Source organism: Macrosteles quadrilineatus, unplaced genomic scaffold (genome assembly GCF_028750875.1).
Source record: "Macrosteles quadrilineatus isolate MER2022 unplaced genomic scaffold, UCM_ALF_1.0 Scaffold_3__2_contigs__length_128488019, whole genome shotgun sequence".
NCBI classification, from domain to species: domain Eukaryota; kingdom Metazoa; phylum Arthropoda; class Insecta; order Hemiptera; family Cicadellidae; genus Macrosteles; species Macrosteles quadrilineatus.
The window spans coordinates 28,686,410-28,706,448 of NW_026542596.1; the positions used below are offsets into that span (position 1 = coordinate 28,686,410).

The 20,039-nt window shown below is 34.6% G+C and overlaps 1 protein-coding gene across 3 annotated transcripts in view; it reads right to left on the reverse strand.

Annotated features, from left to right (window-relative positions):
* Window positions 1-20,039, reverse strand: part of LOC128988662 (uncharacterized) — a 33,426-nt gene that overhangs the window by 2,417 nt on the left and 10,970 nt on the right. For 2 of the 3 annotated variants that reach the window (XM_054410164.1, XM_054410165.1), the window contains exons 2-5: window positions 18,411-19,137; window positions 16,627-16,972; window positions 4,302-4,499; window positions 1,168-1,534 (exon numbers count right to left, since the gene is read on the reverse strand). In XM_054410164.1, coding sequence (XP_054266139.1) covers window positions 1,168-1,534; window positions 4,302-4,499; window positions 16,627-16,972; window positions 18,411-19,021 — 1,522 coding nt within the window. In that variant the 5' untranslated portion in view covers window positions 19,022-19,137. The remainder of the gene's footprint in view (window positions 1-1,167; window positions 1,535-4,301; window positions 4,500-16,626; window positions 16,973-18,410; window positions 19,138-20,039) is intronic. The other variant, XM_054410166.1, reaches the window with a different exon arrangement.

The window sequence follows — 20,039 nt, forward strand, 5'->3', positions numbered from 1 at the left end:
TAACCATATCATCCAACAGAACTTAATTTTGAAACAATTGCAGTTAAAATAAAAATTAAAAAACAAAATATAATACTAGTTGGAATCTACAGATCACCAAGCCCTAATACAGAAGACACATTCCTTGAAAAATTAGGCCATCTACTCAAACATCAAAACACAGCATAAAAAAAAATTATCCTTGGCGATACAAACTTCAACATCCTAAGACCAGAAGACTGAAGCATAATAAACCTAGAGAACCTACTAACCCAACATGGATGCCATATCAGACAAATACTGGTTACTCGTAAAACCCCCACCACAATCACAAGCATAGAAGGATGCTACACTAATATAAAAATAAATTATCTAGAAGTACAAGCACTTGAAAATCCCATCTCCGACCACCACTATCTGTTATGTACAATCAACAATAAACCTATCCACCAAACATTTATCTACAAAAATGCAAGAAACTTCTCAAAAGAAAACCTTGATAATCTCAAAATGCAACTAAAATCAACTGATTGGACCAATGTATATAAACCAACCTCAGTAGAAGCAAAATATGCAATTTTTCTTAGGATTTGGTGGATTCGAAAGTCGGAAATCGGATTCGACTGATCTGAGCTGCCGCTGCAGCGCCCGTGTCGCGTCAGTAGTTAGTATTCTATTCTGCAGATCTTAAATATTTTTACAGTTAACTTCTAGTTGGACTTAAATTTTCATTTTATTTACTTTTTAGAACGATGAAACAATGTAAATAATGATTTAATTTGGGATAATAATTGATTATAACCTATTTTTAAATGGTAGGTTGATCATTTAAATATTCGATTAGAACTTCGAACCCATTTAGACATTTCAAATTGAATCAAATATCCCGATATTTGATTCAAAATAGTTCTAAGTTCAAATATTCACACACCCCTAATGTACACACCAGGTATGTACTCTGCACTGTAGGTGAATGTTTGTTGTAGTACAGTCCCAAACAAGGCTTGTAAGCAAGATACTAGCATGTATGTAGATTGTAGAAATATATTAAATTTAACTGATAAAAAGCTACTTAATAAAATCAAATTGAGGTTTTATCATAAAAAATAAAACATGTTTCTCCTAATATAAAATCGGTGGATTATGTATCTTGGTACATAGAGTAAGTTTACTAAAAAACATACTTACGTGTCAGTTCCCAAACATTTGCATTCTCTTTCATAAAAGAAAGTAGAAGAAGTTGCAGGGTTTCAACATAGTTTAGTGTGTCTGTATGCTTGCCAAAAACTGTAAAATTCTCAGGTGTCACTTTGTTGAACCAATATATAGCTACATAGTCAAGTACTCTGTTGAAACCTTCTGGTAAATTATTTTCTGTAGCGAATTCCCTCACATATTGAAATCCGTCCACCATTGAAACCGATGCAGTATTTTCCATAGAAGGTGGAGGCAAGTAAGGCATGACCATTAACAATTTAACTGCCATCAGTAGTGTAGAGTTTAGCACTTTACATTCCTCTGTTAGGTTGTTTAGATTTACTTCTTTCCATATACTCTGAAACATAAAATAGAACATGTTGAAATGTGTATTTTCGTAAAAGTAAAAGTCCCCAATCCTCCCCCTTGTGCTTTCCTATCACCCTTCCCCTCCCGATTCAGATAATTTGCAGTATCTTAGGAAATTATAAGGGTCGCCACAGATCTTGACAGATGGATTGGCGAGCGTTGGGATGGGCGCGGGGAGGAGTGCGGGTACTGTCCTGAAAACATTGGTTTCCTACAACTACTGCCCGTGCAAAAATAGTGTAGACTCGAGTTTACGGTATCACACCCACACCTTCGAAACGGTTTGTTCAATTTTGACGAGAACCCTATCAAATTTAAGAAAGTATTGTCAAATGTTATATTACAAAGTTTTAAATTTGTACCCGGTTTGTTAAATTTATATCACAAAAAGTTAAAAAATCTGTGGATTCGAAATTTTTGAGTTATTTAAAAACCATATAATTATTACAATATATATACACACATATAAATTGACGAATATTGGGGTAATTTACAACAATTTTTGTTTTGTCAAGTTTCCTAAATATAACATTATGATCTATTTTCTCGTAAATTGTGTAAACCTTTTTAACTTTGTTATCTTGTGATGAAAACTCCCCCTTAAAATAAATTGGACAATCAATCGATCGTATGAACGAGAAACATGGTGTCTAAAGAAACAAATTATTAGTCTAGTGATCTGAAATGAACTTGTGTTTTTGTAAAACATTTTTATTGTTGCGCTTTGGGGTTTGTAAGACGGAAACACGTTGCAGGAGGCTTGCTTTCTCTTTCCTTTATCGAGAAATGTGTTTGTTGCCAGATGCTTGTTTATGACTCATGTCACCCTTTCGGGAATCTGCCCCAACCTCTGGGTTTTTACACTTTAACTTAACAGTTACGCTGTGGTATTCCGGCTGATCGGTCATATTCTCTGTCGTTCCGTAGTATATCATTGTGTCGTGTATGTGCGCTTCTGTGATTAGAAATGCCTCCAATATTGAGCAAGGTCCAGAACAAAAAATTGCATAGACAGTCTTGGGAAATAGTGTGTAATGTATTAAAGTTTTTTTAAGAAGAATCTAGACAGTGGAATGAAAATAATTTCATAGTGCCAGTGAAAAGGTGCCAGGAAAGATATTCCAAAGCAACGGGTGTTTCTGTAAGTACCATACACCGGATTACAAAAGAAGCTGTAAAACTAAATAACACTCCCCCTGATGAGACTGCTTCATTTTTGACACCAGATAAAAAACGAGAAATTAAACAGAATATTACAGAAATGGATGAGTTTAACAAAGCAGTTGTTAGGAGAACTGTACATAATTTCTATGTATCTGACAAATGTGTCCCGACAGTTGAGAAGTTGCGATTGAGACTTTCCGAAGCCATCGATTTCAAAGGCTCCAACGCAAGTTTGAGACGAATTTTGAAAGAACTGGGTTTCAAGTGGAGAAAGACTAGGAATAACAAAAAAATCCTAATTGAACGAGAAGATGTAAGAAACAAAAGGATAAATTTTATTAGGCAAATGAGACAATTTAGAAGGGAAGGCCGACCAATAGTGTACACCGATGAGACGTATGTGGTGACCAATCACGCTACTCCAAGTTCATGGCAGGATAGTACAAATGGTGGACTTCATGTTCCAGTTGGTAATGGAGACCGTCTAATCATCATATACGCAGGTGGAGAAGATGGTTTTATACCTAACACATTTCTCCAGTGGAAAGCCAGCCAAAGTACAGGGGACTACCACAAAAACATGAACACTGTTAACTATGAAAAGTGGGTTCAAGAAAAACTGTTGCCAAATCTGAAACCTGGAGTTTTAGGGGAACTTTTGGTTTGATTGATCAAAGAAAGGGGAGGGATTTTACTATGCAAAATTAAAATGGGGGGGGGGGTTAGTAATGGTTGTAAAGTTTACCTTTCGTTTAGGTGAAGAATCAATCAAATCAAATCAAAATAGCATTTATTCCGCCAAAATATTTACAAATTACAAATCATGTTAGTACCATACAGAAATGTTTACAATATTGTTTGGTATTCTAATAATATAAAATTTAATATAAACATAAACATATAAAAAAGCTTTTTAAATTAGCGAAATATCTTCCACGAAGAAGGAATACCTCTGTGTGTGGAAGAGAGTCGTATTGTATATATTTATACATTTTTTAAGCTAAGTGATGAAGAAAAAAAGTTAAATTAAGAAAAGTTAAGAAATCAATTTAGTTGATTTTCAAAGGTGTTATCATACTGAACATTTGTTAGTATTAAGAATTTATTTCAATATATAGGATTTTTACTGGAATAATGTGACTTCTTATTTCAGCATGCCCTTCTTGCCTCCTTTCACAGCACGTTATACTTGATTTTAAATTTAAGTCACTTAGGTGTGTCATACCTAAATGTCCTTAACATATTAGCCAAAATGTCAGAAAAGTTACATAAACATTAACAAATCTTTAGAGTTTATTTTTATAAAACTTTCCTTCATCGATTTTTTACATAAGCTCATGCGACAAAACTACTATGGCAAAATGGTGTTTCGGAATCTCTTCCTCTAGGAAAAATTTTAAGAAACTGAAAATTGCCCAAATATTGATGCTACATATTGTTCTACTGCTCTTATTCATACCACAGCACAAATCCCCATAGTTGTCAAGGAATCGGAAACATGGAATGGGATGATGAGAATGATAAAAATAACTCTCCCTTAGTTACATCTCCATTCAAGCACTGCTAGCTGCTATTAACCTTGTTTAACTTACATGACAATAGTAGAACCATGAGCCATAGATGTCAATGCCGGGAAACACTGTTTGTAATGCTTTGTTAAGCGCAGGGTCGTTGTTCATCAGAGCTGATATGAACGGCCAGTCTAGGACATGCTGCTGGAACTCTATAAGAATCCTCTTGTACAGCTCGGCCGAGGAGCAGGACATCACAGCGTACCACAAAGGGATCACCTGTGACAATAGTGAGTTACTGTCTCAAAGAATTCATAAATTATTTATGTAAACGTTTACATTTTAAGCTCATTATATGTAACATTCCTAATATAATTATTATATAAAGACACACACTACTCATTAAGAGTTTTCAGGACGGACGACCATGTTGGATTTTCTACCCATAGCAGCAATGTTAATGATTGAATATTGATGTGGATATTTATTGGCATGCACTGTGGATGCAATTGACTGGGACGGGTGGCGTCGTCCTGTAATCCAGCTAATAGGAGGTCACGAATTGCGGATAGGCATGCACTGTGGATGCGATACTCCCTGGTGTGGATTAACGTCCGCACGAGTGAGTACTACGACTATCCGCAGTACTATCCTGATAATTTGACCAATTTGTATATACCAAGGAAATATATGGTTCGGATTCCACTTTAAACTGTAGGTCCCTTAGTTGCCATTAGCTGTATGGGCTATTAATTAACAGCTGTGTCTAAGGAATGTCGGCCTTAGTCACTAACAAGAGTACAAGATCGCGCCACTCATCCTACACTCATCTCCATTCATACTTGGCTTAAAATACCTACTATGTATGGTCGCCATTTCATTGAACAGTATTAACAGTATAATGCTCCCTGGTGTGGATTAACATTCGCACTAGTGAGTACTACGACTATCCGCAGTACTATCCTGATAATTAGACCAATTCGTTAATTACAGGGACAATTGTGGTTCGGATTCCACTATAAACTGTAGGTCCCTTAGTTGCCATTAGCTGTATCGGCTAGTAATTAATTAACACGTTCGCTTCGGCACGTCAAATGGCAGGCGTATCCCCAGTGCATCGCATCCCGCAGCGTCTAACAAACCCGATTACCGTGTGTGATTGGCTTTCCAATTTCGGTCTGACGAATAGCAAATAACGTGTGGGGATGTCCTGCTTTACGACAAGAGTCAACACAATTCGCTAAACACCAACAGATTCAAGCACTGCTTGGAATGTAGCCGTTCCCATTGGGATTGTAATGGAGGGAAAAAGATGGGACAAAAAGTTGATTTTTAAGCTTGCCAGAAGGGGATTTTACGGAGAAATTTACTACCAACCTACACCACAACAAAAAGCAAGTCACACACTACATGCTAACGTGGTATAGGTCTGCCTTCAACCAACGCTAGAGCAAAAACGAAAATATACAAAAGGCATTGTCGAGCATTCTCGATCGAGTATGGACGCACCGAACGAGGGCCGAGCACCGTACCCGATCAGGAACGGCCGCAATCAACGTGTTAACAGCTGTGTCTAAGGATAATGTCGGCCTAAGTCACTTTTAGCAAATTTCCCATATAGGGAATAAGCTATTACCGTAGTACTCATGGTAAGACCTGGACTCGGGACCGATTTTTTTTTGTTGAGGTCCCTAGAGGCCAAAAACACCATCCGTTCAAATTCATATATATATATATATATATATATATGTCCGTTAGGACGATAACTCGAGCAAAAATGATCCGATTTTGATGAAATTTGGTGCAAACGTGTAAACCTACATTTATTCGAACGAGTTCGCGAACCAGCATGATCGGACTATGGGAACGGGGTAAAAATAGGTTTTTCCCATTTTTTACTCAAAAAACATTAAGCTTTGCAATTTATTTCCAAACCATTTTGTAGAGCTTAAAAAAACAAATAAGCGGTTACAAATTAAAAAAAAAAATGTAAATTTAAAATTGCTATGTTATTCTTATGGAGAACAAGTAAACTGTTTAGTTTGCTTGTTATGAACATATTTTTGATAAAATGTGGAAAATGTTTTTAATTGTTACTAACTACTAGCTGTGTGCCCGTTCTACACACGGGGATCTTTATATAGAAGTCAGTTGAAACCTTCTTATATAAAAAACAGCAGTTGGTTTGCATATTTTCAGATATGCTGGCGAAACTATTATACAGGGAGTCCGGTCATAAGTGTTAAATAAAATTTTGCATTAAACTACATGGTAATGGTGACAGAATGTCGCAAATTTGAGGTTCCCAACTTCAACAGTTAGAGAATAACAAATAAATTAAGATTTTTCAAAAATTATTGTAGTTGTTATGAAAAAGGTTATTTTACTCTGTTAAAAATTCACTTACTGTCAATTTCAATGTCATTTTCAGAATCTTCACAAAATGTTAAATAGATATAACACATAATCGTTGGGGTACGGAAAAATATTCTATTTAAAATTCTTTGTTAAACAAATTATTTTTATTTTGACGAAAATGTAAATAACATTCAGCAATTTATATCTCGGTTGTTGAGTTCCGCTGAGTTGATCAAATATGACTAAAAACTTCCTTATTTAAAGGACTTTACAACGGTGTATAATAGTTTTTACCGTATTTCAAATTTCCTAATGTAATTCGATCATTATTATGAAAAAACATGGTAGGGCGAAGAAAATCTATTGTGAAGAATAATACATTTAAGTGCAGGCAACAAACAATTTGTATTTTTTCTCGCATGCAACGCTTTGTTTATAACTACCAAGCTAAGAAAAGAAACATAGTAGTAAAATGTGTTTGTGATAAAGTTACGGTTATCGTATATTTTTCATATAAGATTTAAATTATCTCCCGGAATTTCTAGTTTGTTGAATGGATTTAGTCAATAGATTCAGGTATTTTACTGATAACAATACTTTATCCAAGCGATAAGAAAACAAAGCGAACCAGTAGTCATATCTTAAAAAGATCTATCAGTCACATGTGGACAGTTGGCCCTAATCGGTCAACTATGTCTTTTTCGATTCGGGAGTATGTTGAAATTTTTTTTTTTATGGTTTGTGTAACGGTAATGCGTCGGCTGCTCAGAGAGAGTACCAGAATCGGTATCCTGATCGCACCACCCCCAGTACTCAGGTGTTTACTAGAGTGCATCAACGTTTGCTGGAAACAGGATCGGTTGAGAAGAAGAAGAAAGAAGTAGGACCTGTGCATGATGTTGCAGCTGAAGAGGGTGTAATTCAGAGAGTTATGGATAATCCTACTACTAGTGTTAGACAGCTTGCCCTTGAAACTAGTATGTCCCGGTGGAAAGTACATAAAGTGTTTAAGGACAATAACTTCCATCCGTATCAATTTACAAAGGTCCAAGGAGCCTCGGACAAAGTATGTCATTGATTTGTTTAATGTGTTAACTATCCTTTCATATTAAAATTAAAGTGTGTATTGTGTTTTTTACTAATGTATTGTGTTTTTTAATTACAAATTTTCCAAAAGTCTTAAAAAAAACTCTTTAGTTTGATGGAAGTGTAGTCTGGTCAATCATAAATTATACACACCATCATCATCAGTGGTCAGCTCATAAATAGTAAGTAAAATTTTATTATTTTTACAATATCTGTTTTGGCTTGACCGTGATTTTTCACAATAGTGCGTAAAATTCACCACGGATTTGACAGTAGGTAAAAGTTGTAATACATCATTGTAAAGCCCTTTAAATAAGGAAGTTTTTAGTCATATTTGATAACCTCGCCCGAACTCAACAACCGAGAAATAAATTGCTGAATGTTATTTACATTTTTGTCGATATAAAAATAATTTGTTTAACGAAGAATTTTAAATAGAATATTTTTCCGTATCCCAACGATTATGTGTTACAGTCCACTCTTGGTAATTCAAACACTTGATAATTCAAAACTTTCGATAATTCAAAATGAAGGCTCAGTCCCTAGAGAATCTCTCAATATTTCAAATTTTTACCATGCATTTTGATACACTCGGTATTTCAAAGTCCAAATAGAGGGCAGGTCAATTTGTAACACGCAGTAATTCGAAGTTTCGTCGGAAAAACACGCTATAATTCGAAGTAACTCAGTAATTCGAAGTTTTGTCGGTTAACACTCTATAATTCGAAGTCATGTTTTAATTCGAAGTTTCGTCGAAAAAACACTCTATAAATCAAAGTCACGCAGTAATTCGAAGTTTAGTCGGCAAAACACTCTATAATTCGAAGTGATCTCTTCCTGTTATATCAGGAAACTATACAGTACAGTACATCCTGTTCCCATGGTAGGCTAGTGTTGGACGTTTTGATGTTTGTTTAGTAAGAGCAGTAGTCTGAGTTAGTTCGCTGACTTGTTTTTCAAAGTTGGCAATCCGATCTCTAGATTGCGCGTCATCTCCTGCTTGAGCACAAACGTAGTTGTCGACAGCTGAGAGTTCAGCTATTGGCAAAATATATACTGTAGCGCTAAATAACAGATTTCTTGAACTGAAAAATAAGCCGTTGATTGTTTAAAAGTGTACTGAAATACGGTATGATGTTTTATTGTAACGTGCTGTACCTTTGTATGTATTAAACAAATGAACTCTCTGTAATTCGAATGGTTTATTTTTCTCCCGATAAATCGAACTCTTGATAATTCAAAACTCTTGATAATTCAAATTTATATGCTTGGCCCACCAATTTCGAATTATCAAGAGTCTACTGTATATCTATTAAAAATTTTGTGAGGATTCTGAATATGACATTGAAATTGACAGTAAGTGAATTTTTAACAGAGTATTATAACCTTTTTCATAACAACTACAATAATTTTTGAAAAATCTTAATTTATTTGTTATTCTCTAACTGTTGAAGTTGGGAACCTCAAATTTGCGACATTCTGTCCCCATTACCATGTAGTTTAATGCAAAATTTTATTTAACACTTATGACCGGACACCCTGTATATAAACAAATACAGTATCTGACAGTTTCAAGTAAAAAAATCTTAGTAAACATAAGAAGGAAATGTGAAAAAATAACACGATGTTGGGTTTTTGAACGTTTTAAATTTTTTTCCTAAGTAGATAGGGCATGTATTCTAGGTAAAAGTACTGGTATCAAGGATTGTCGTCGAAATTTGGTTATGAATAATTATTTAGTCATACAAACCCAAGAGATGGGCAATTGGTCTATTGGCTGTATGGTCCAGCGATTGCAGCACATAGCGGTGAGAAGACACATTGGAAAAGCGAGTTGAGCATAATCCGTAAACCTCTGTTACAATCATCCACTGCAGTTGTCACTTTACATTTACACTTTACACAGCCGCAATTGAAGTGCCGTCAATGAGTTGAAACCTTTTTTGTAAACTGCTATTGGTAACGCTAATTTAAAAAATGTAAGTTTCCCAGCCATAAACGCAACACTGATTCAAGGTATTTTTCCCGGTTATGAAAACTCAAGAACAATTTTATACACAAAGAATCTCTATTTTCATTTACGGTTACCCTAAAAATTATTGCACTTACGAATAATTAAATCCGTTATGTAAGGAAACACGTTGTTAATCTCACTTGGTTTGGATTTGCTTTCAAAACGTGATTGGAAATGGTTGCGATATTTGTAAACAACATTTAATGTATACATATCAGTGACAGCTAGAAAAAATAATGTTGATCCGAACAGCTGTTCGTTATTTCATAGATGATTATGTGATTAACATTGGGAGAAAACTTGACAAAAATCGCACAAAATTGGGTTTTTAAACGTATTTAATTTTATTTACAAAGTAGTTAGGCCATAGTTTAATAGCTAAAGACACTCTCGCCAATCCAGTGAATACATTAAAATGAGTTGGATCTTGATAGGTATTCTAGTTGTTCAATAGAAGGCCGCGTAAAATGGCTCTTTGGCCGTAGCAGACAGACAGACAGAAATTGAGATGAGACTTGTTTCGGCTTCTTTAATGTATAAAACGTAAAAATAATTTTAAAATTTGTGATTCTGATCAATGTACAGACAAAACTCTAATTTTATTTATATAGATTAACATTTTACAAAAAAAAACAAACAGTTTTATCGTCCCTGATGCAGCAAACCTAAGTACTTGTTAAACTAATTCTATTTAAATAGGAAATAAATTTTATATTTTTAAGTGGACATTTTAGTGTAAATCCAATCAGGCAAATTGAAATTCGCTTAGTCTGCAGGTTTGCTGCGGCGGGGGTATTTAACAAGACTACAAGATCGTGCCACTCATCCTTCACTCATATTCGGGTTAAAATACACACATAGTTACGTCCCCATCTTAAATAATTGAATTGAAAAATACCCCCGCCGCAGTAAACCTGCAGACTAAGTGAATTTCCATTTGCCTGATTGGATTTACACTAAAATGCCTCTTAAAAAATATAACTTATTCCTTATTTAAATAGAATCATTTCAACAAGTACTTAAATTTGCTGCAATAGGGAGGGTAAAATACCCCCGCCGTAGCAAACCTGCAGACTAAGCGAATTTCAACTTGTCTGATTATATTTCTACTCAAATATTTCCATAAATAGACATAGGTTATTTATTCCCTATTTAAATAACATTAGATTTAACGAGTGCTTAGGTTTGCTGCTACGGGGAAGGTAAAAAGTGTTTTTTGACCATACGTCAATAGTATAGGATGAAAAAAATAAATTTGCATAATGTTATCAATCCATAAACAAGTAAAGTACAACAATTTTCATTTTCTCCGAGAATAACATGGGAATTTTAAATTACACTATTTTTGAATTTTCTCCCTGACAGTTAGGCATACAACAGCGCTTCAATATACTAAATTATTTATTTTTTTAAGCTCTACAAAACGGTTTAGAAAGAAATTGAAAATTTTTTTGTTTTTAGGGTCAAAAATGGGAGAAACCCATTTTTACCCCATAAAACCCCCCATAAACCCCTGTTCCCATGGTCCGATTATGCTGGATCGCGAACTCGTTCGAATAAATGTAGGTTTACACGTTTGTACCAAAATTTCATCAAAATCGGATCATTTTTGCTCGAGTTATCGCTCTAACGGACACACACATATATATATATATGTGAATTTGAACGGATGGTGTTTTTGGCCTCTAGGGACCTCAAAACGAAAAAAAAAAATCGGTGCCGCGTCCAGGTCTTACCATGAGTAGGCCTACTACGGTAATAGCTTATTCCCTATATGGGAAATTCGCTAAAAGCTTTTTTGTTTTTTGTTGTAAAATGTCAATAGTTTAGTAAGAAATTAATGTATTTTCCAAATTCAACCAAAACATGTTCATAAACAAGCAAACTACAACAGTTAACTTATTCTCCGTAAGAATAACATGGGAATTTTAAATTAACAATTTTTTGGAATTTTCTCCATAACTATTAGGCGCACAATAACGCTTCAACATACTAAATTATAAAAAATTGTGAAATTTTGGGTTTTTAGGGTCAAAAATTGTAAAAACCTATTTTTACCCCATAAACCCCTGTTTCCATAGCCCGATCATGCTGGTTCCCGAAATCGTTCGAATAAATGTAGGTTTACACGTTTATAGGTACCAAATTTCATCAAAATCGGATTATTTTTGCTAGAGTTATCGCGCTAACGGACACACACACACACATATATATCGGTCCCGGGTCCAGGTCTTACCATGAGTACTACGGTAATAGCTTATTCCCTATATGAGAAATTCGCTAAAATTTAATTGAAGCATATTATGGCATTATTTATTAAGATAAAAAGTTGCAAAATATCTCATTGAAGCCATTGAAACCGCGGATGTGATTTGCTATCTACTTTTCAGTTATTTTTATTATTTTGTCAAACTACAGTAGACTCCCTCTTATCCGGACACCTTTTAACCGGACTACACTCGGCGTCGGCGGAAATGGCATCTCTTTAACGGGACAATTTTTATCAGCACATTTGTTTAACCGGACTAGAACGGCAGGAGGTGGGCGGTGCTGAAAAGACTGTTCTCGTGGGAAAAATTTGAGACCAGTGATCACGTGTCTAAATACAATGCTCTCCTAAATTTAAGTTGAATATCACAGTAAATAGTCTGTTTCAACGAGTTTTTGGGGACGTCGGTTTCACATCACTTCCATCTCTACGACAAAAGGTATGACTAAAGGGCCTGAATTGGTATTTGACGTTAACATACTGAAAGATGTGAAATGTGAAAGAATGAGAATATGTGAGTTGGATCATGAGTTGGATCACTTCATGCTGATCGCTCATTTGCTGAAGTAACGATTTATTTATTAACCACGACCATAGGCCTCCTGTCTCGCTAAAATGTGGAGTTCTATCTCTTATGGGCTACTCGTTGACGAGGACGGTTGTAATATGAGTTGACTTTCCTTATTTACTGATTGTCGTTAAATTTATAACCTTTGTTGTTTGGTTATTTTCACAAGGTCTTAGTATAAATATGTTTGTATACCTAATTAAAATCTGTAATCATGTTATTAACTGAATGCTTTATTAATTCTTTTACCCATATCCAAATGTAACTGTAATCAGGAGGATTAATTTTTATTCAGATTTCATCTGGCGATTTGGGCTAATAAGCCCACCAATGGCACGCGGCCGCTCCGTCAGAGGAAATCTTTTGAAAATTAATCTTCATCTGAATTAATGAAAAATAAACACTAAAAAATGTAAACCACTTTGACAAATCTTGTAAAATTGGCGACTACTTAAAGACTACCTACTTTAAGTTTATGGCTAATTTTTATTTAACTGAGGCTGTAGTATCATCAGCATATAATATCAAACTTAAAATAAATATAAAATACAAGTAAAAGCAAATGTAGATAGTTGAATAATAAAAGTTGATTTACAAAATTTAATTTATTAACTATCAACAAGGTAAGGCATATATACATTTTAAACCAGGTCTTCAATGTCACTCATATCATTGTCTTCTTCGTCCTCCCCACTGCTGTTGCTGTTTCCTTGCACGAGGTCGTCGATCCGCGGCTCAGCTGAAGCGTTGCGTAATCTATATCTATCTATATATTAATAGGCAAGCATGTTTCTTTAAAACCTTTTTTCTCAGCTCGTGTGCATCGTAGGGAAAATCTACGCATACCGTTAGAAAGCTATTTTCCTGTAGGTGTGCAGAATCCCTTTATAAATTTAAATAGGCTCAAAGATAAGCACAAAAAATGAGTTTAAAGATTTGAAAAAATTAACATGGATCTTATGCGTTGGTGACGAAATAACAACGAAATATAAACAGGAAATCAAAACAAATGGAAGAAACTCCAATCACATGTTTTATTTACAGTGTGGGGTGAAAATAGAGAAGTGAGTAAATTACATATTTTTGGTCGAGTTTCGACCACTGGACGACCTCTCGTATTTATTTAATACGCAAGCAGGTTTTTTGTAACAATTTCTCCTCCGAAACTACTGAACCAATTGACATGTTTTTGGTGTCATTGGAAAGAGCGTAACGTGACGTTGTGCAGGAAACTTTCTTTTTAGGGAAATAATTAGAGAGTGAGGCCCTGGGGACCTTTTAAGTTTTGTATTTCTCCATAAGATTAACATGGGGAACAAAAATTGTTATGAAACTCCAGCTGTTGTCAGAAATTAAAAGTGAGAACAAGAAAATATGTTAATTGTAAACTGTCAATAAGTTTGCTAATTTAACAGTTTGCAACAAACTTTTACTGACTTTGTTGAAATGAAATATTTACTATTTGAATTTGGGTTGGCGTAAATATTACAATGGAAAATAAGCGAGAGAGCCTGGATAAATCGATATAATGTTTTATGTACATATTGAGTATTTCCATAATCTTTGAGTTGAATCTTTTAAAGTCATTAGAAATTGTGACTGTTATTGGTTTTAATATTTAACGCCTGTAATACTTAGCAATTGCTTGAATTCGAGCAACAGGGACAATAGTTATTTTTAATAGTTTTTACATGGTCGCACTTATTTTTCCACCCTGTTGCACCAATGATGTCAAATTTTTCCTGTGCTAATGAACGGATGCTCTCGAAGCTACAATTTATGTTTCTGCTTGCTACGTAACCTTTTACTTCAGCCCAAATGAGTTATATTGGTTATAGATCTGGGTTGTAGCTGTTAATTAATAGCCCATACAGCTAATGGCAAATAAGGGACCTACAGTTTTATAGTGGAATCCGAACCACATTTTTACCTTGGTATATACGAATTGGTCTAATTTTCAGGATAGTACTGCGGATAGTCATAGTACTCACTTGTGCGGACGTTAATCTACACCAGGGAATATCGCATCCACAGTGCATGCCTATATCCACAATTCGTAACCTCCTAGTAGCTGGATTACAGGACGACGCCACCTGTCCCAGTTAAATGCATTTTATATGCATCACATCCAAAAATCTTCAGTGATTTTATATCAAAGTCTCTGCCCATCCACAACTGATATGGTGTACTGCCCTTAACACTACTCTCCCCAACTCGGTTTAAGACAAATACGGCTGTGTCGACTGCCTCTGCCCAAAACTTCTTATTTAGTCCTTTTGCTGACATCATAGCCCTAGCAGAATTAACTGGGGTCTGCCCCAGGCCCCACACCAACATAGGCCGTATTCCCCTAACTTCAAACTCTGCCATTGCCGAGGGCCTCTTGGCCTAGGAAGGGGCCTTACTTGGGTCTCAAAAATTGGAAAATAAATTTTGCTGTTGAATATAATCATCTGTTCTCACAATCACCGGAAGCGTCTGCAAAGATTGCGCGATCGAAAATCACGACTCCCATCGATCCCGAGTGACGATAATAAGGTCTCGCAACCGCAAAAGATGTTCTGTGTTCACGATTTCGCCGCGATTGCGGGAGACGATAATGTTGTTCAAGCGTTCGCCGGAGATCTTAACGATTTCGGCATGTAGAATATATCCCTGCGTCCGCGAAAGATGTTCACTATTCCTATTCCACCGTAAACATGTCCTTGCTCCGCGGTCTCGGAGATAACCCGCACGACCCCGGGAGACGGAGATTACAACCCCACAAACACGGACGCTCACGATTTCGTCTTCACCCAGGATAATATCGTTCTGTTTTGCCCCGATCACAGAAGTCTTTTGGACCAAATGTATAATATAAAGATAGGCTAATATAATTATATAATGTATTTTATACCAAAATAGTAGGCCTATCTCCTAAATAAAAAAAAATTGAAAGAAGTTTCAGTAAAAACCTGATTTTTATTACTTCTTGGGTTGCTCGTGCTTATTTTGAATCTCCAACTCCAACTTGAATAAAAACTTAAAATGTTAAAAACTTAAAGGAAAACTTAATTTAGCATAATTCAATTTTTCTCAAATACAAAAATAGATTACATTTAAAATAGTTGAAGTAAGCTCATTTAATCAGTGATACAAAATACATTAAAAGCGTATATTTCTTTTTAGTTCTAATCACTGTTTAGGGTTACTTTTTTAATAAGCACCATGGTACCCTGTTTAAAATAATTTTAAACATAAAATGATTTTAAACAGGGTAGGCCTACTATGGTATTTATTATTTCACTTGTATATATGTAAAAAAGGCCCTCTCATCTAAGCCGCCCCACGCCCCCAACTATGACAGTACGCCACTGACTTTGAATGTTTTTCCTTTTTGATTTCTAACATGACTAATTAATTAACTGTTTTAGTTTGCCAAATTCCTCACTCTTTTGTCTTTAGAAAGTAAACAAAACGATAGTGTGAAAAATCATCCAAAAAATACTTGGAACCACCAATAGAATTTTCTTCCATCGGTCTGCAAAGATCTGCATGAATTATCTGTCTAATTTCTGGTGACTTGTTTAGACTAGTCTTAAAACTTGAGCAGTTTAACAATATTGTTTAAACGATTAAACCAAAATAACCTTAACCGAGCAAGGCTCGGTCCCCGGTACTGTTATTTGAAATAACAAAGTATGCTTATACAAATACTTCTTTTTATGAAAGAAAAAATAAACATAACTAACAAACAAGAAATAATAACCAAAATTGTCAATATACTAAACATTCTTGCACAAAATTTGAAACTGGAGATTTTACATTTTACCTCTTTAAATAGGATTAAATATTTACAGTCATTTACCTAATTTATAAAAAAAAAATCAAAATCAAGTTTTACATCCAAGCTGAAAGAGACTTCCGAGCCAAAGAGTGTACCTACCCAACAAAATTCATATTTTTGTAAAGATACATTTTTTAAATCTTAAGCTTTACACGTGTTAGAAAACTTAGTAGACAGACTTTATACCAGCTTGGGAATTACTTTCCTGATTACTGTGTCAGCCGTTTATGTAAAAGAAAGCTTTGTCTATCGTCTACTTGTTATTTAACAGATTATTGTACTTACTGTATTCTGGTAAAGCAAACTTATGGTGAAAACATTGTTAACTCCCTCTGTGCCAACAGGTTTGATATTGAAAGCAGTGTCAAATACAAAATGGCCAATGTCCTCCAAAGGCAAATCCTCAAATTTAGCAATAAGGTTTGTATCTCCAAACAATACTGCTAATGTTTGGCCTGACACCCCTTTAAGTACACCTTGAAAAAAATTGCAAGGGGGGTCAGTTAGGGTAAGGCCAAAATTACATCTTCCAATATAGGTCTTCAAGCAATCTCCATACTGATTAATATGATGCGGTACAGGAAGTTCCAAAGCTTTATCACTAGCCCGATGTCTCTTGGTTTGAAAATGTCTATAAAAAGAAGAAAACTTTTACTGATCGTTCATTTGAAACAAACACTCAAGCAAAATTGATCCAATCTAATTTAAATGTGGTTAAAACTTGTCAACCTATGTTTATTCAAATATTTTGTACGATTGGACTATAGGAACATGTCTTTATGGAGGTAAAATTGTTTTTCCCCATTATCAGCTCTTAAACATATAGCATTTGTTAAAATTTTCTTCTATGCTGTGAACCTTAAAACTACAAATTTACTTTTCCTACAGTTACCGAACAAAGTTGGCTTCCTTGAACTGTTTAAAGTACAGATAGCTGCTAATTGCTGTATTTACTTACTTTGTCGTACGGTTTATACTTTGGCGCACATCAGGATTCCAACCAAACAACACAAAAAGCGTGGTTTTAATATGCACATAATCCGTGTACACTTGGAAATAGGTTGGCAACACTCAAAGGTAATAATACTATTATCAGCTGATTGACTATTATAACTGTGATTTAACCTGTCATTTCGTGTTTATAGTTTACCAGATGAAACCCGTCGAAATCGACGGTTACTTTCAAGGCTTACGCTAATTCATCTAACTGCGATAAATTGAGTGAAATTAAACATTTTTAGCATTTAGCGTTGTTTAAAGAGTAGTAAGTTTAAAAACAATAATGATATTAATTGTGTCAGTTACCAAATATGGTTGATCATTCAATGAATAAAATATTTCCCATACTGTACGTCATCGGTGTTATTATTAGTACCGGTATGTTAACTGGTATCTCTTCTTTTGGAAGAACCTTTAAATAGTATTAAAATCGTATTGGTGGAACTTTTTTAGTTAAAAACTTCCGCAATTTTATCAGTGTATTAAAGATTAATCTACGATTTTATTTGAGAAAAAATGTCTGTTTGTTGAGAAGACACGTTCTAACTTCAAAGGGAGGTCCATCCGTTACAGTGTAAGTTTGATTTTTCCTTTGTCACGTCGCGTCAGTTCATATCGTACTTCCGTGCCAATGAATAACCATCTAGCATAGCTTTGAGAAATTGGTTGTGGGGTTACTGTAAAAGCTAATAAGACACTTCTGCACTTGTATTCACTTCAGACGCAGATATTCCTAACCTATTAGCATTACTCTGTTTATTCCCTCCTGATTCCCCGAATTCCCACCAATATCCCACGCTCGACCATATCATACCATTAACCTAACACCCCCTCCATAACTTCATCAATCTTCAATGCCCCCCAACTACACTGCACTACACAATGGGCTAATATCACTATGGCTATGGAGGTGAGGATGGCTTAGTGCAGAGAACAACTCATGTTTTGGCAAATCGCCAACGGAAAAAAGCAATTTGATAATGACACAGATACCCGAACAAGATCTACTTTTTAATCTATACCCATACACCATCTACTTTAGATTACATTAAATTTATATCAAAACTTACACTCCAATAACTTTCTGTTTTGTATTTGGATGATTCTTTCCAGGATTTTGGTTTCGAAGAGGAGATTTTAACAAAACAGTTTTCTTCACTTGAGTAAAATATGAAATATCATTAAAAGAACCATCAGAAGCATCAGTTTCATCTGTCTCTAGCACATTTCCTTCTTGAAAACTATACTCAAATGTACTTTCATAAGAAGGCTTATCTCTAATAGTATCTTTTTCAGTTTCTCCAATGTACCTTTTTTCAAATGAATACACTGAATCATCTTCAATCAATGGCAAGTTTTCTTCAACCGCTTTGTCTTCTTGATTCTCAAAAACTTCTGAGCTGTTTTCTATATTTTCAAAGCAATGTCCATCAACAATTTTATCATCATTAGTATCGTCCGATGTTTCATATAATGTGTATTCTGATTTTGAACATACATTATGTTCATTAAATGCAAGTACTTTTTTATCAGTAATGTTGTCTTGACTTTTTCTTTTAGTTTCGGCTTGTCTATAACTTTTAGTTGTTTTGCTATCATGTATTATGTATTTGTCTTTGCTTGATATATCTGGTTTAGACTTTTTTAGAATTACATTTATTTTACTAGACCTACGTTTCATGTTGTTATCTAGACTATTTCTGTACCCTCAGCTATTTTTAGGTGTTGGCTATAGTTTTGCCATTTGATAATTTATCATGGAGTAGTAATTTAGGTTAACAGAATTGCCTTGGTTTCCTGAAATTATAAAAACAATTTAAACATTAGGCTACTAGACTCTGCTAGCTTGATAATCTCAAGATGCAACTTGGACCTAGAAAAGTCATTCAATAAATGTTACTAAGTAGTCTTGAACATTTACAGTTCTATTATGGTAGTTAAATATATTTTATAAGAAGATTGGGACATGGACTAAGGGATCAAGAGAAGAAATGACGGAAAATAGAGAAGAATGGAAGCGTATTGTTGACAACGCTAAAAACCATCTAGGGTTTACATGGCCACAGAAGTAAGTAAGAAAGGAATGTATTTTAAATTAACTTCTTCTTGTATCCTAGCCTTAACATAAACCCATGTGCATAATGCGAACCAAAGCTGTTCTTGGCAAATGCAGGGCCTGGAGCAAATATTTAGTAAAACAGCCATTTCTTATGGTTGGTGTGATTGGAGAGGGGTCCAGGGGTTGAAAAATGAAACTTACAATTTAGGACTTTTACAAAGAAAAGGTTTAATAGGATACCTTACATTACAAAAAGGGGTGTGTGAGTGGTTTTAACTCCTTGCAAAAATTACAATTGAGTTTATTATTAAAGTTAGGCCTATTATAGGCCTGACAATAAAAATATATACCGGTAGGTAATAATTCTTATTTTCTAACAAATCCAACAAAACAAAAATGAATAAAATCGGTTCATAAAGAAAGAAGCTGTGTTTATTTTAGTAATTTAGACTGAAATTACCTAATGCGTTACATAAATTATTACATTACATTTTAATATTAATAATTTCAGACTAAATTACAAAAATAAACACAGCTTCTTTATTTATGAACCGATTTTATTCATTTTTGTTTTGTTGGATTTGTCATAATAAATACTAAAACTTTTGTCTCTTACAAAATGTTGATTTAGGTACCGGTT